This window comes from Candida parapsilosis, contig 005809 (genome assembly GCF_000182765.1).
Source record: "Candida parapsilosis strain CDC317 annotated contig 005809".
NCBI lineage: Eukaryota > Fungi > Ascomycota > Pichiomycetes > Serinales > Debaryomycetaceae > Lodderomyces > Lodderomyces parapsilosis.
In genome coordinates this window covers 2,093,075-2,106,532 of record NW_023503281.1, presented here as the reverse complement: position 1 = coordinate 2,106,532, position 13,458 = coordinate 2,093,075, and the positions used below count along the sequence as shown (strand labels likewise).

Here is a 13,458-nt window from a genome sequence, read left to right as displayed (position 1 = left end):
ATCTTATATGTATGATTCACTCTGCAATCTCTATATTCGCTATAAGATTCGTGTTATCAAACATAATTTTGTGTCATTTTTTTGTTTCCTCTCGCTCGCTCTTTATCTTTTCAACGTGTGACATAACAAAGCAAAGTGTGGATGCTTAGAAGCAACTCTTTTTCACCTCCTTTTCATCAAACATAAAGATAGCATCTATCCACGCTTGGTATATACAACATTTTGCATTTGGTCACATCACACTCGCGCTTTTCGAAAGCATATATATATATATGTAAAAACACATAGTCCAGAAGCATCCATAATCACAGACAGCCACTTGATCCATCAATGAGTCCACAATGGATACCACAAAATATACAAAAGAGGCTACTACTTTACGTCCTCAACCAGTTGTCTCTATTTTCAGAAGTCGATTTACCGAACCTTGAGGAAGTGTCTTTGAACAACATAACATTAAAAGATATAAGTATCGATCCAGAAAAGGTGGGCAAACTCCCGGGTTTCAATCTTCGACACGGAAAGGTGGGGTCGATAGAGCTCACTACATTATCTGGAATCAGTGGGGTCAAGATTGACGCGAAAGATGTGGAAATTGTTGTTTCACCCGATTATGATGATGAAAATACGGGTAGTCATTCACAATTTCTCTTGGCTCAAACGACGGCAGATTTGGCCAATACCATCATGTTGGAAACAGATGAATATGAGATGCAAAAGAACGAGTCTGTCATTGATAGCGAGAGTGACTCGGAAGATGCCACTCCAATTGTGCCGGCTTCTAGAAGGCGAAGCTCAACAATTTCAAACAGTTCCGCTTTGGGGAACGTTATGCAAAGGGCAATGGAAATGGCACTACTGAGGCTCCAGATTAATATTTCAAATTTGAAGATTAAATTGATAACTGAACTGACTGACTTGCTTGTCGAAGTGGAAGAAATCAAGATAACGACTGTGAATGGTACCAGAAATATTAGAGTGAGTGCAATAACTATAAAAACGTTGCGCCCATCGGTACCTTCTGGAACGGGTAAAGCTGGAGACAATGCCAATGAAGCGACAGAGAAGTCAGAAGACGATGAAAATGAGAACTCATCTGATTATGGAGAGGAGGCATTGATGAATAGTATGGTCTTCACCCATGAAGAGGCAAGCTCAATATATATGAGCGCAACATCTCAGTCCTTTGGGAAATCCTCCACTTCAAACGAACCCGTCGATAACAAACAAAGTAGTGAATTTGCAAACGAACCACCGATACTATTCTTTATGAATCTGTGTGAGATCGAATTCGATGGCTTGAAAGCAATATCCAATTTGGAAATCAAAGTGGACAAAGTAAAGGTCGCATCAACTCCAGCTACAGCGACACTAATCACCATATTCGAGGGTATAACCAAAACGTTGAAAGTGAAGCTATATCAAATGAAGAGAAAATCTTCATCAAAGGCACACAAAAGTAGTGAAAAGTTCCCCCAGTATTCAAATGACGATGACGAGGTAGACAGCGAATCCGCTGAAGATACATCAGACACAGAACCTTTGTTTAATAGCACTAACATATCAAGCTTACAAATTGCTTTGGATGCGTCGTTGAAGCCCGATGGATCTTTTGCTACGCTGAATGGACTCATTATCAATTTGGAAAACATTACTGCCAAACAAAAGAATGAATTACGCTTGTATGGCGGGGTTGAGGTGGTGGAGGTCATACAATATTTCGATGGCAATGAATCCAGAGCATTCTTCTTCGAAAATCAGAGAGACACGGGCTATCAAAGATCTGTATCTCCACTGAGTGTACTGTCAGGAGCTTCAGGAAACAGTCAAACTTCCAACGCTGATTTTCGCTTTGAAGTATTTCAAAATGAAGACGATAAAACAAATCTCGAGACTACATTTTTGTTTGCCAAGGCAGCATTTTTCAACTTGGATAAAAACAATTTGGGGTCTCTACTCAAAACAATCAATGATTTGTTGGCTGTATCTGCACGCTATAGCAAGTTCCAAAGTGTTTTCCATGGTATTAGAAAGCTTCGAGACTCAGCAGTCGGCGATCCGAACAAAGAGGAGATGAAACAAGAACATATAATACTACAAACAGCCACGATCAATGTATCCCTAGCAATGGCAAACAATTTGAAGGTTCAACTCAGGGCCCTTCCAGTTACTTACGATTCTATCAAGGGCGAGCTAAATATTGCAACCATAACAGGTCACGGAAGTGTAGATAATCAACCCATCGAAACTTTATTCAGCATCATAGGATTTTCTGTGCATCTGAAAGTACATAATTTCAAAGCATTCCTTCAGGCAAATAATCCCAATAGCAGTGGGGAGAGCAAATTACCCCGCGCTACAAATTTGAATACTCCATTGACGGTTTCAATACAGAAAATTGAGTACGTTTCGACTTTGGCCTACTTGAAGCTTTCCGTAAAAGAAGTACAGCACCTCGTGGCCTCCTTATTGGATGACTTAGCTAGCAATGAAACCATCACTTTGTCTAAACCCTCCAAACATGTGAAACTTGATCAGTCAATGTACTCATCTTCCTCAACCAATAACTTGGGTAGAAACAGGAAAGCCAGGCTTGGGCTAAATATGAGTCATGCAACATTGTCCAACACCCATCGCGTGAATCAAGCTAACTATTGTGTCAACATCGGGGCTATTTCAATCAAGGTGGATGACATTTTACCTAAATTTGGTAGCCTTAAAATGGATATAACAAACATTGCATTATTCAAGTTGAAGAATGACTTGCTTGGCTCTATTCTCGAGTTGGAAATTGTACGCATGAAAGACAACGTCAATGAGAGCGTACTTTACCATCATCAGGGCGTAGAGGCGGCTTCAATTGAGGTACCTCTAGTAACCTTCAAATACAAGCCAATGGAAAGAAGCTCCATATTAGAGATCAGTGCTCGTGACTTTTTGTTGGAGTACTACACTCATTGGCTTTCGTTGTTTGGTAAAGATGAATCGATCATTGAGCAAGTAGAGGAAGAGTTGATTGATACATCGCCACCTAAAAAGCCGCCTTCCTCCCATCGTATTGATATCAGGCTTTCCTTGTCTAATTGCTTGGTTGGACTCACTCCGGGCCGATTGAACTGTAAAGGTTATTTGACAGTTTCTAGGGGCAATGTCGACTTCGTGTTTGGAGCTAACCAGTTTCACATCAAAAGTTCGGTTCGAGATATTGCTATCCTTTTGATAGATGATGTGAAAAATGTTACGCTAACAAAGGATACCAAAGTTGATCAATCTAGTGACCAATTGAATGTAGTCGATGTCTTGATGGATCGAGGGTATATTCAACTAGGCTCAATCAATTTGGCTCACATCGGATTGACGTTCAACACCAATATCGAAGAAATTAAAAGGAGGAACCATGAATTAGAAATCAGGGATGGCTTATCAATTATTGACTTCAAGATCAATACTGACGAGATACAATTGGACTTGTGCGCGGATTCAGCCAACACTTTTGCACAAATGGTTAATGACTTGAAGTTGCCTTATGATTTTGACGACAAAGATAAGATGGAAATAAGTGTTGGTCACAACATCGATGTTTTAAACGACGTAGACAATAACATGTTTAAAAATATATCAGAATCGTTTGCTGAAATGGATATAAATGAGGAGCCGGTGTCTGTAGAGGCCAGTTCAGAATCAAGTTCCGGCTTGGAATTTCAAGATGAACATTTTGATTATGTGTCGAGCTACAAATCTGAGATCAAAGGAATAGATCCGCTAAAGGTCAACATCAACTTGTCGAGGGTTGAAATTTATCTATATGATGGGTATGATTGGAAGGATACCAGGAAGGCGATTAGGGGTGCCGTTAAAAAAATTGAGTTAGAACAAAGAAAACGGGATGGAGACTCTCAGGGCACTAGTGGTCGTAGTGAGACAGAAGAGGTGTCAACAGTTGACACCTCTTCTGGACGGGACCCCACCACAGTGATTCATGAAACGTTGTACCAATCGATATATGTTAGTGCTCCAAAAGTGGCGCGAGGAAGCGATTTAACCAAAAGCATCAATTTCGGTTTACAGAATGACGAAGAAGAGGTGAATGACAATGAAGACAAGATTAATGCAAACATTAAAAGAGGCAAAAACTACAAAAACCTCAAGTTGAGAAGATCTGCGTACCACAAAGTGGTGGCTGATTTACGAAGCGTTGACATTGGTGTGGTGGTCTACTCAACCAGGGATCCACGGCGAGACAAGACTGATCCCGATGTTAAAGTGGAATTTTTGAACTTGATCGAAATGAGTTTGGGAAATATTGATGTTTATGATAATGTTCCATCATCGACTTGGAATAAGTTTCTATCATATATGAACATTCTTGGAGAACGCGAAGCTGGAACTAGTATGGCAAAGGTTAGTATACTCAACGTGAGACCCAAGCCCAAGCTAGTTGCTACAGAAGCAATTATGAAGGTGTCTATATTACCCTTGAGATTTCACGTTGATCAAGACACTTTGGATTTTATGACTCGATTCTTTGATTTTAACGACTCAAGGTTTGAGTTGCCACCGGATGAGATTTTGTATATTCAAAAGTTTGAAATTAGTCCTGTTAAGTTGAAAATTGATTATAAACCGAAAAAGGTGGACTTTATGGGGTTGAGATCAGGAAGAACAGCTGAATTCGCCAACTTTTTCATCTTGGATGGATCGAAAATAACATTACCGAGAGCCAACTTGTTTGGGTTGCTGGGTACTACAGAGTTGATGCGTGGATTGGGCAAAGCATGGGCACCAGTATTTCAACTGACTCAAGTATTGGGAATTGTATCTGGCGTTTCATCATTGAGATCAGTGGTTAACATTGGTGGTGGGTTCAAAGACTTGTATGTTGTTTCGAGAAAGGAGTATCAAAAAGATGGACGGTTCTGGAGAAGCATTCAGAAGGGCACTACTTCTTTTGCTAAAACCACGGGGTATGAATTGGTTAATATGGGTGTCAAATTAGCATCTGGTACTCAAGTTTTGTTGGAACAAGGTGAAGAAATGTTGGGGGGTGAAGGTTCTTCATCGCGAACCAAACGTTCAACTGCTCGTCGCGGGTCAGATGATGGATCTGATATGTCAACAGACTTCACTGACATCAAAGCTAGAGATGGTGGTAACGCTAGTGGTGGCAATGTTCTTTTAAGCTCACAAATTTTAAGTAGACAAGCAGCAGAAAAGTTTGGAGATGAATTGCATTTCGATGGACAAAAGAAGCTTTATTCTAATCTTGAATTTGAGGATGAAGAGGATGACAATTTCGGAATTGATCGAGATTTTTTGAACAAGTCGATTTTTTTACTACCTAAAAATGAGTCTGGGGAGCTTGCAACTGTTGAAGAAGGTGACGAAGATGAAGACGAAGACAAGAAGAAGGAGAGAAATACAATTGTTGGCAGTGATGGTATTGAAGACGATGAAGACGAGAAATTTGACGTTTACGCTATTGACGAAGCTGATGAAGATGAGTTCAAACAAAAGATGGTTAGTTTATATTCGAATCAGCCGGAAACATTTCAACAAGGTTTTCTATCAGCATACAGGTCACTTGGTAAAAACTTTAAATTGACGGGTAAACAATTGAAGAAATTGAAAACGGAGTTGGATAAACAGGAAACAGTTCAAGATTCTATCGTGACAGTTTTGAAAAATTCACCAGTGATTCTCATTAGGCCAATGATTGGTACCACTGAGGCTTTGTCACGAGCCTTGATGGGCATAGGTAACGTTATCGATCCCAAACATATGGTTGAAATCAAGGACAAGTATCGAAGTGAAAGCAGCGATGACGGGTAGAGGAAATGAGGAGGTGGTTAGCTTGCGAGGCGACAGGATTATGACAAGTGATTGCATTTGCTAGATTTGTAGCTTCAGCACATGAAATAGTAAATATGTCAATTGTTACATGGTTTTCCATTCTTCTGATTTGCTTCTTTGAAGGTCAATAGTAAGCTGACAATTGCTTTCTCGTTTTGCATACGTAAAAAGCGCCCCAATTGATACCAACAGTATCCTCTGTTATCTCTTTATTTTGGCATTCTCTGTCAGTTTCCCTTCTCAAATGCGTTACACAAAATGCATCTGCAAGAACTATAAGAAAACCCCTCTACTATAGCAAAAGGCGAGAAGACAAAAAGTGCCTTTTTCATCAAGTTACTAAGAAGCTACAGTTTATCGCCAAGCAAAAATGGGATACCAAGATAAAGTGGAATTTACTGATAACAGGTTGAGAGAGATGCATCAATTACACCGAGAATTGAAACTTTCTTCATCCGCTCCGGTCACCTTTGAATTGTTTTTATTCAATTTGATGTGTTGACATCGCGTGAGGAGAAACAAAGACGCTAAGAATATGCACGACATGATTACAAAAATCACGCGACGTCAGTGTAAAGTAAAGTGCCGCAAAAGAAGAAAACTCGGACTGTTTATTCCGCCCCACAAGACGTAGAGAGATGAGGAGACCACAAAGAAAAAAAACAAAAAAAAGACTAAAGATTTGGTGCCGTATGCCATTCCAAATTTAGTTCACTCCTACTTACTATTGTTACTACAACAAGAAAAGATGGAATTAACATCAAATCGATACGCACGGGCAAAACATATTTGTGGGCGGGGAGAAAGGGGCCATATTTTAAGACAAGATACAGTTGAAATTCACTTGACAAAACTTTCCAAGAAAAAAAAAAAAAAAGAGGAAACTAGCTTCAAATTTTTTCTTGATTGAAAGAGACACGGCGGCGGTCCTATTCTTGTCACGGAAAAAAAATTGAAACCTTGTAGAAGGGACCGCGGCGAGCGGGAAATATAAAAAACATTGAGCAAGGAAATGAACGAAGTTTATACCACATGGTTCCAGACCTACTTGATACATGGGGAACGGCATTTTGAGCACACCATGATCCTAGACTTGTCTAAGTGAAAGCACCCGCTACTAAACCTTTTTTCTTTTTTTTTTTTTTCCTTTTCGGTGCTTGGTCCTGATGTCATTTCCATAGCTTAAATTTCTTTTTTTTTTTTTTTTTTTGTTGTTTTAAGGAATTTCATTTTTGTAACTGCTTTTAATGCCCTTCGGATTAACTTTGGTATAAGGCATTGAAAAAATGACATTTTCTTACTTCACAATACGCCGTAATACATTGTTTTAGCAATGAAATTTTTCAAAGAATCCCATCACTAAAACCTACTCCTCTTATCTTTATTGGGAAGAAAGAATTTTAAATTTTATTTTCATACTCTTTTATCTATCTTGTTTGAATTCTCTTTCTCTTTCTTTCTCCCCCCCTATCTCTAGATAGAAGAGCTCTTGAGGTATTTACAGTGGTCAACATCCATGTCATATTACTTGTTAAGTCACAACTATAAATCGTACATACAATCTGTCCATTAACTTTTATCAAACCAAAAGGTAAAAGTTTCATTGAATAATAAGTAAGCAACAGGTTCCATATTATTTCTTTTGCAGTCAGAAGAACTAGCTGGAAGAAATGTCAAATCCATACGATAGCAATGCCATACGTCCAACCAGCTCGATAGTCGAAGTAAACTCGAATGATCCAAGTCACACGCACAAGACTCAACAATCTCCATCATCTGATCTCGAGTACAACAAGACCGAAAAGTACATTACTGAAGAAAATGCAACCACTGATGAATTATCAAAAGAGATAAGTGAATACGACAATGCACAACTCGAAGCCAACACAAACACAACAACCACTAACCCCAAAAGTCATCTTTCATATTGGCAACGATTCAAGTTGAAATTTCCTTGGTATAAAATCGCATTTCAAATTTTTTTAGGATGCTTCTTCACATCATGGTGGTTATCAATCGTTATTCAAAAGAAGCATCGTCATCAATGGTTGATCCCCACTGTGTTATGGGGGATGATTATGGTTCGTTTAATAACATGGCACTGTCGGATATTACCCTGGTGTTTAAAACAAGTTAAATATGTTTGGGATTTTTGTTGTGATATTATATACACTAAATTGTTCCCACAACGCTATCAACGATTATTAGCTGGGGCAACCATTGTTATTGCTGTTGTATTGTTGGGTACTTTTATCCCCACAGAAACTGATTTCTCCAAAAGACCTGATCGTGCTGTATCATTTTTTGGTTGTTTGGTTGCCATTTTTGGATTATTTGTAACTTCGAAAAACCCAAAACGGATTCAATGGAATACGGTGATTGGTGGGTTCTTAATGCAGTATATCGTGGCGTTATTTGTGTTGAGAACCAAATGTGGGTTTGATGTATTTAATTTCATTTCAACATTAGCTAGAGAGTTGTTGGGTTTTGCTAAAGATGGTGTGGCATTCTTAACTAATCAAGATATTGCGAATAAACCATGGTTCTTTTTCACAGTTTTACCATCAGTGGCTTTCTTTGTCGCTTTTGTTCACATTTGGTACTACTTTGGTGTTATTCAATGGGGAATTCGTAAATTTGCATTCTTCTTTTTCTGGTCATTGCGAGTATCAGGTGCTGAAGCAATGACAGCTGCTGCTTCGCCTTTTATTGGGATCGGTGAATCGGCAATTTTGATCAAAGAACTTATGCCTTATTTAACGAAAGCGGAGTTGCATCAAGTTATGACTTCGGGGTTCTCAACAATTTCCGGTGCTGTATTGGTGGGGTATATTGGATTAGGGTTGAATCCACAAGCATTGGTTAGTTCCTGTGTAATGTCGATTCCGGCATCTTTAGCAGTATCCAAAATGAGGTTCCCCGAAACTGATGTACCTGTATCCAACGGGAAAGTTATGATCACCAATGATAAAGATATAGACGGCGAAGAAGATTTAGACAAGCCCCAAAATGTGTTGCAAGCTTTTTCCAATGGTGCAACTTTGGGGTTGAAGATTGCTGGAACCATGATGATTCAATGTATGTGTATTATTGCCCTTGTTGCCTTGTGCAATGGTATCTTGACATGGTTTGGAAACTACTGGAACATTCATGAGTTATCTTTGGAACTCATGTTGTCATATTTATTTTACCCCATTGGGTTCCTTTTAGGTACCCCAAGAAATGAGATTTTGTTGGTTACTAAATTGATTGCTTACAAATTTGTTCAAAATGAATACGTTGCTTACAATTTGTTGATCAATGAAGCCCCATATAATCAATTGTCACCTAGAGGTACATTGATTGCTACTTATGCTTGTTGTGGGTTTGCAAATTTGGGTAGTTTGGGTATCACCTTGGGGGTATTGAATACGTTGACTAATAATTCAAGAGCAAAAGATATCTCGCAAAATATCATATCAGCGTTATTTTGTGGTGGTATTGCTACCCTTACTTCAGCAGCAATTTCAGGAATGGTTTTGCATGACTTGAAAAATTTTATAAATTAGATCAAGGCGACATACGAAGTTTCTTCTAATGACGAATGTGAAAAAAATGATGATATCGAAAACTCAAACCTCTGTTGTAAACTATAAAATCTGTAAATGTAAATGAAAAATAAAGTTGAAACTAAAAACTAATTTCGGCCTGGGGTAACTTAGTTTTGGCCATGCTTCACAGCAGCAACATAATCTAGCCCCTTGTGCTTGTACTTGATCAATGACGAGATCACTTGATCAGTCAAGCCAGCAAGTTTATCGTTGAATCCACTTTGTTTATATGTGGCAACTAGTTCACGAATAGGGTCACTTGCATGACGATGACAAGCCTTCCAATCGGCAACAATACGACGAATCGATTCCAAAATGGACGATTTCTGATGTTGATGCTTTCTTGCACCAACATGCTTGGAATGATTTGCATGCTTCGCATGTTTACCATGTTTACCGTATCTACCAACTCTAGCTTGCTTCAAACCATCGGGACCAATATGAATACCCTCATGCACAATGGTTCCATTGATAGCATCAACTCTTCTAGCTAAACCTTTCTTGAATGATCCAAATTCAACTTCCTCCTTAAACTTAGCAGTCAAACTACCAAATCCGTGGTTGCCTTTACTTGACAAGAAAAATGTCGAGGTACCGTTTTGCTTTTGCTTGACTTCGATATGACCAAACTTTCCATCAAAGTTCATTTCTAAACTCTTGGTGTCAACAATTCCAACATCAAATTCAATTTCATAATCACCTTCATTACCAATTTCCTTGTGCTTCAAATTGGTGGATAAAATCAATGGATAACTATAAGACGTGTTTATAGTGTGGATTGTGTTGAAGGGCAACTCATGCTTCTTGTGATGTCTGACTCCAACAAGTGCCGATTTTGGCTCGGGTGGGACCTCAGGCTTGTCATTATTTGTAATAATAAAAGAGCTCGATGAATGGCCCACATGAACAAGAGCTTGTGAATCTCCATCTCTTCCATAATGTTGAATGTTGGAAATTTCACCCTTTGAATAAGAGCTAAATGTCGTGTTTAAAATCTTGCCACCTTTCAACTTGAAGCTCAATGTACTAACAAGTTGTGCTGAAAAGATACCATTAACAATCTGTTGGAACGAATGAGTGAATGGAATTGCAATTGGAATAGCACTAGCTCTATTTTGATGATCAACATTGATCAAAGCACCAGAAGAGCCAACAACATCAGGGTGTTCATAAGCCAACAAATTAGCCGAAGTAATCCAGTCGCTATTAACGGATGTATAATTTGTGATGCCTACTTCACCCAATCCATTACTGACTTCAAGTTCCAATGTTTGCTCACCCAAACCCTGATGTTCCCAAAGGAATGGTAACAATGGAGTGACATCAACATCAATTGATGGTACATCAAAAGCTGAGTTTGAAACAATTGGACTCCACAATGCTGGTGAAATTCCACCAGTGAAAATCACTGGCTCTGGAGTCTGAGCAGCAATCTTTTCCCCATTGAAGTAAACGTTAACAATTCTAAGTGGACCTTTACCAATAAATTCATTACCTTCATCTTCAAAGATATCCTTAAATTTATCAAGAACATTGGTATACCAAAATTCTTCAGCTGCATTACCAGATGTGAATACGGAAAGTTGTAAACGAGTGGTATTTCTAGCAACCTTGGGTAATTTCACAGCAAGTCTTTTGGAAGAAAGGTATTCGACTGGTGCTTCACCCTTTTTGGCAACCGTCAAAGGGTGAACTGCATCTGCTGGTTTGTTAATCTTGAAAAGATGACTATACCTATTGGGTGGTGGTGGTGGATGTCCGTGTGGTGGTTTAGGCTCTTTTGGATGCTTAGGATGCTTAGGATGCTTAGGATGTTTTGGCTTCTTTGAATAAATAGGGCGTTTTTGTTTATCAGAAGGCTCAGAGTCATCCTGTCCTTGCTTTTCTTCCCCACGATGCTCTTCTTCCTCCTTTCCTTGATGTTTAGTAGTTCCTACCCTAAAACCATGTTTCCACTTTTTTGTGTCATGAGCAAAATCAAATTCGTGATGCTTTTCCTGTTTGTGCTTTTCATTTTCATTGTCGGGATCAGAATCGGAATCGGAATCGGAATCGGAATCGGAATCAGAATCAGAATCAGAATCGGAGTAAGAATTGGAACCTGAATCTTCATGTGATTGTTTTCCATTATGTACCATGCTTACTCTTCCTCTACCAGCACAACCATGCTGAGGTTTAAGATAATCAAATTCAAATACACCTTGATGATCTGCTTCACTTACAGCATCGCCATGGTCCTTATCACCATCTGGTTTCTTATCATCGTGATGTTTATGATGCTTGTCATAATCAACATCGTAAAACAGAGCACCCAAAGTAACATTGAAAGCACCAGTTAATCTATTGTTGACAATATTATTTAATTCAAATAATACTTCATTATCATCGCCTTCAAACAACTTGGCATATTTGGAAACATCTTTGTTGAAAATACTGAAAACTTTTTGTTTGCCTGGTTCAATTGTTGATGTTCTCCAAACTTGTACACCGTTAATAAAGATGTTTCCCAATCTGTCATATTGAACACCATCAACTTCAGTAAATAAAGTAAGTACAACTTTATTAAACTTGTGTTTTGAAGGGATGGAAAACTTAACTGATTTGGGATGGTTATAAGAATTAGCAAATGTATGGTTGAGCAAGATTGTCTTGTATACCGGTTTGCCATATCTTGGACTAGGAACAAATGGATTAGTTACTTCAATAATTTCCTTTGGCTTCTTCGATGAAGAATCGACTTGCTCATCACCACCATCCTGTTGTTGTTGTTGCACATTTTCCCAAAGATTTCTGAAATAAGAATGAGGATGAGGAATTTTATGTCCATTCATCAGTGCAACAATGTCTTCTGGTGTAGTACTTGTCGATGATTTAGTTGATTGATAAAACCCGAAAGCTTGATACAAAGTAAAGCCAACAATGATAAGTGTAGCAATCACAACAAGTGGAATTTTATTGAAACTTGAAGGGGGTGATCTTTTGACGTTTGCTTCCAAGTCCAATTCATCTTGTTCCTTCAACTTCTTCTTTTCGTCGGCATATGAATCGACATCAGCCCACTCATCATCTTCTTCTGCGTCGTTCTTGTTGTCGTTGATCAAGTGTTGTTTCTCTTCATTGTCAGTGGTATAATTGTCTGTTTCAATGGAATATCTTGGTGGTAATGATTCCTGATTAGAGTCATCACTGACCTTGTTATTAGTATTAACCAGCATACTAACCTTCTCTATTGAGCTGTAAAGTAATAGTTATTAAGAAGTAGTAAATTTTTGGTTTGCTCTTTGACAATCTTTTCCTGATGTGAGACATGACGTGACACTTTTGTATATACATATATATATATATATATATATATATCCATAACTCCTTTAGAAAAAAGGAGTATTATATTCCATGCAGTACCATACGCCACAATTTCTCTTAGATTTCTTGCTCTTTTTTTATATCACCTGCATATAATAATAATAATAGTAGTAGTGTACTATTGGATAAAAACCACTACACTCTATGGCTAAACACAAGTACCACAAGTACCACAAGTACCACGAGTACCACGAGTACCACAAGTACCACAAGTACCACGAGTACCACAAGTACCACAAGCAAGTGTGATCAAGAAAAAGCCCTTCTTTTTTTGGTTGCCCATTGACAAAAACAAAGCCTTCTGCAGAGCTTTGGAATTCTTTTGTGCTCGCCTCAAGAAAGCCTTGTGGAAACATAAAAAAATGTGTAAATGCATAAAGCACAGAAATCATAAACACTTTAACACCTCAATGACCAAAAGTAATCGTGTTGTGAACATACTATTGGATGTACACATTTGCTTCACTCTTGTTTGTTAACCAGTTGAGATTTCCTCATTAATTTCTCCTTACACAACAGTAAAGAATGGTATATTTCAGCGACTCTTCTCAAACCCGCTAAAGGACGCTTATCCATCATTCGACAAGGATTACCGGTTAACATTGTACAGTTGAGGACATTCGCATCCGTTGATTGGCTACAACACTAACCCGAA

At 38.5% G+C, this 13,458-nt stretch overlaps 3 protein-coding genes across 3 annotated transcripts; 2 read left to right on the top strand and 1 right to left on the bottom strand. All coding sequences in view use genetic code 12, as the record gives it.

The window, feature by feature from the left end:
* Window positions 1-330: 330 nt before the first annotated feature.
* On the top strand, window positions 331-5,829 carry SPO72 (Spo72p; the record flags this gene model as incomplete). The annotated part of the gene is made up of 1 exon (XM_036809911.1): window positions 331-5,829. The coding sequence occupies one exon, from the start codon at window positions 331-333 to the stop codon at window positions 5,827-5,829; it is 5,499 nt and encodes a 1,832-aa protein (XP_036666501.1).
* Window positions 5,830-7,520: 1,691 nt separating this feature from the next.
* CNT (Cntp) lies at window positions 7,521-9,398 on the top strand (the record flags this gene model as incomplete). The annotated part of the gene is made up of 1 exon (XM_036809910.1): window positions 7,521-9,398. The coding sequence occupies one exon, from the start codon at window positions 7,521-7,523 to the stop codon at window positions 9,396-9,398; it is 1,878 nt and encodes a 625-aa protein (XP_036666500.1).
* A 149-nt stretch (window positions 9,399-9,547) lies between these two features.
* On the bottom strand, window positions 9,548-12,655 carry PNG2 (Png2p; the record flags this gene model as incomplete). Its single annotated transcript, XM_036809909.1, has 1 exon — window positions 9,548-12,655. The coding sequence occupies one exon, from the start codon at window positions 12,653-12,655 to the stop codon at window positions 9,548-9,550; it is 3,108 nt and encodes a 1,035-aa protein (XP_036666499.1).
* Between the last annotated feature and the right edge of the window lie 803 nt (window positions 12,656-13,458).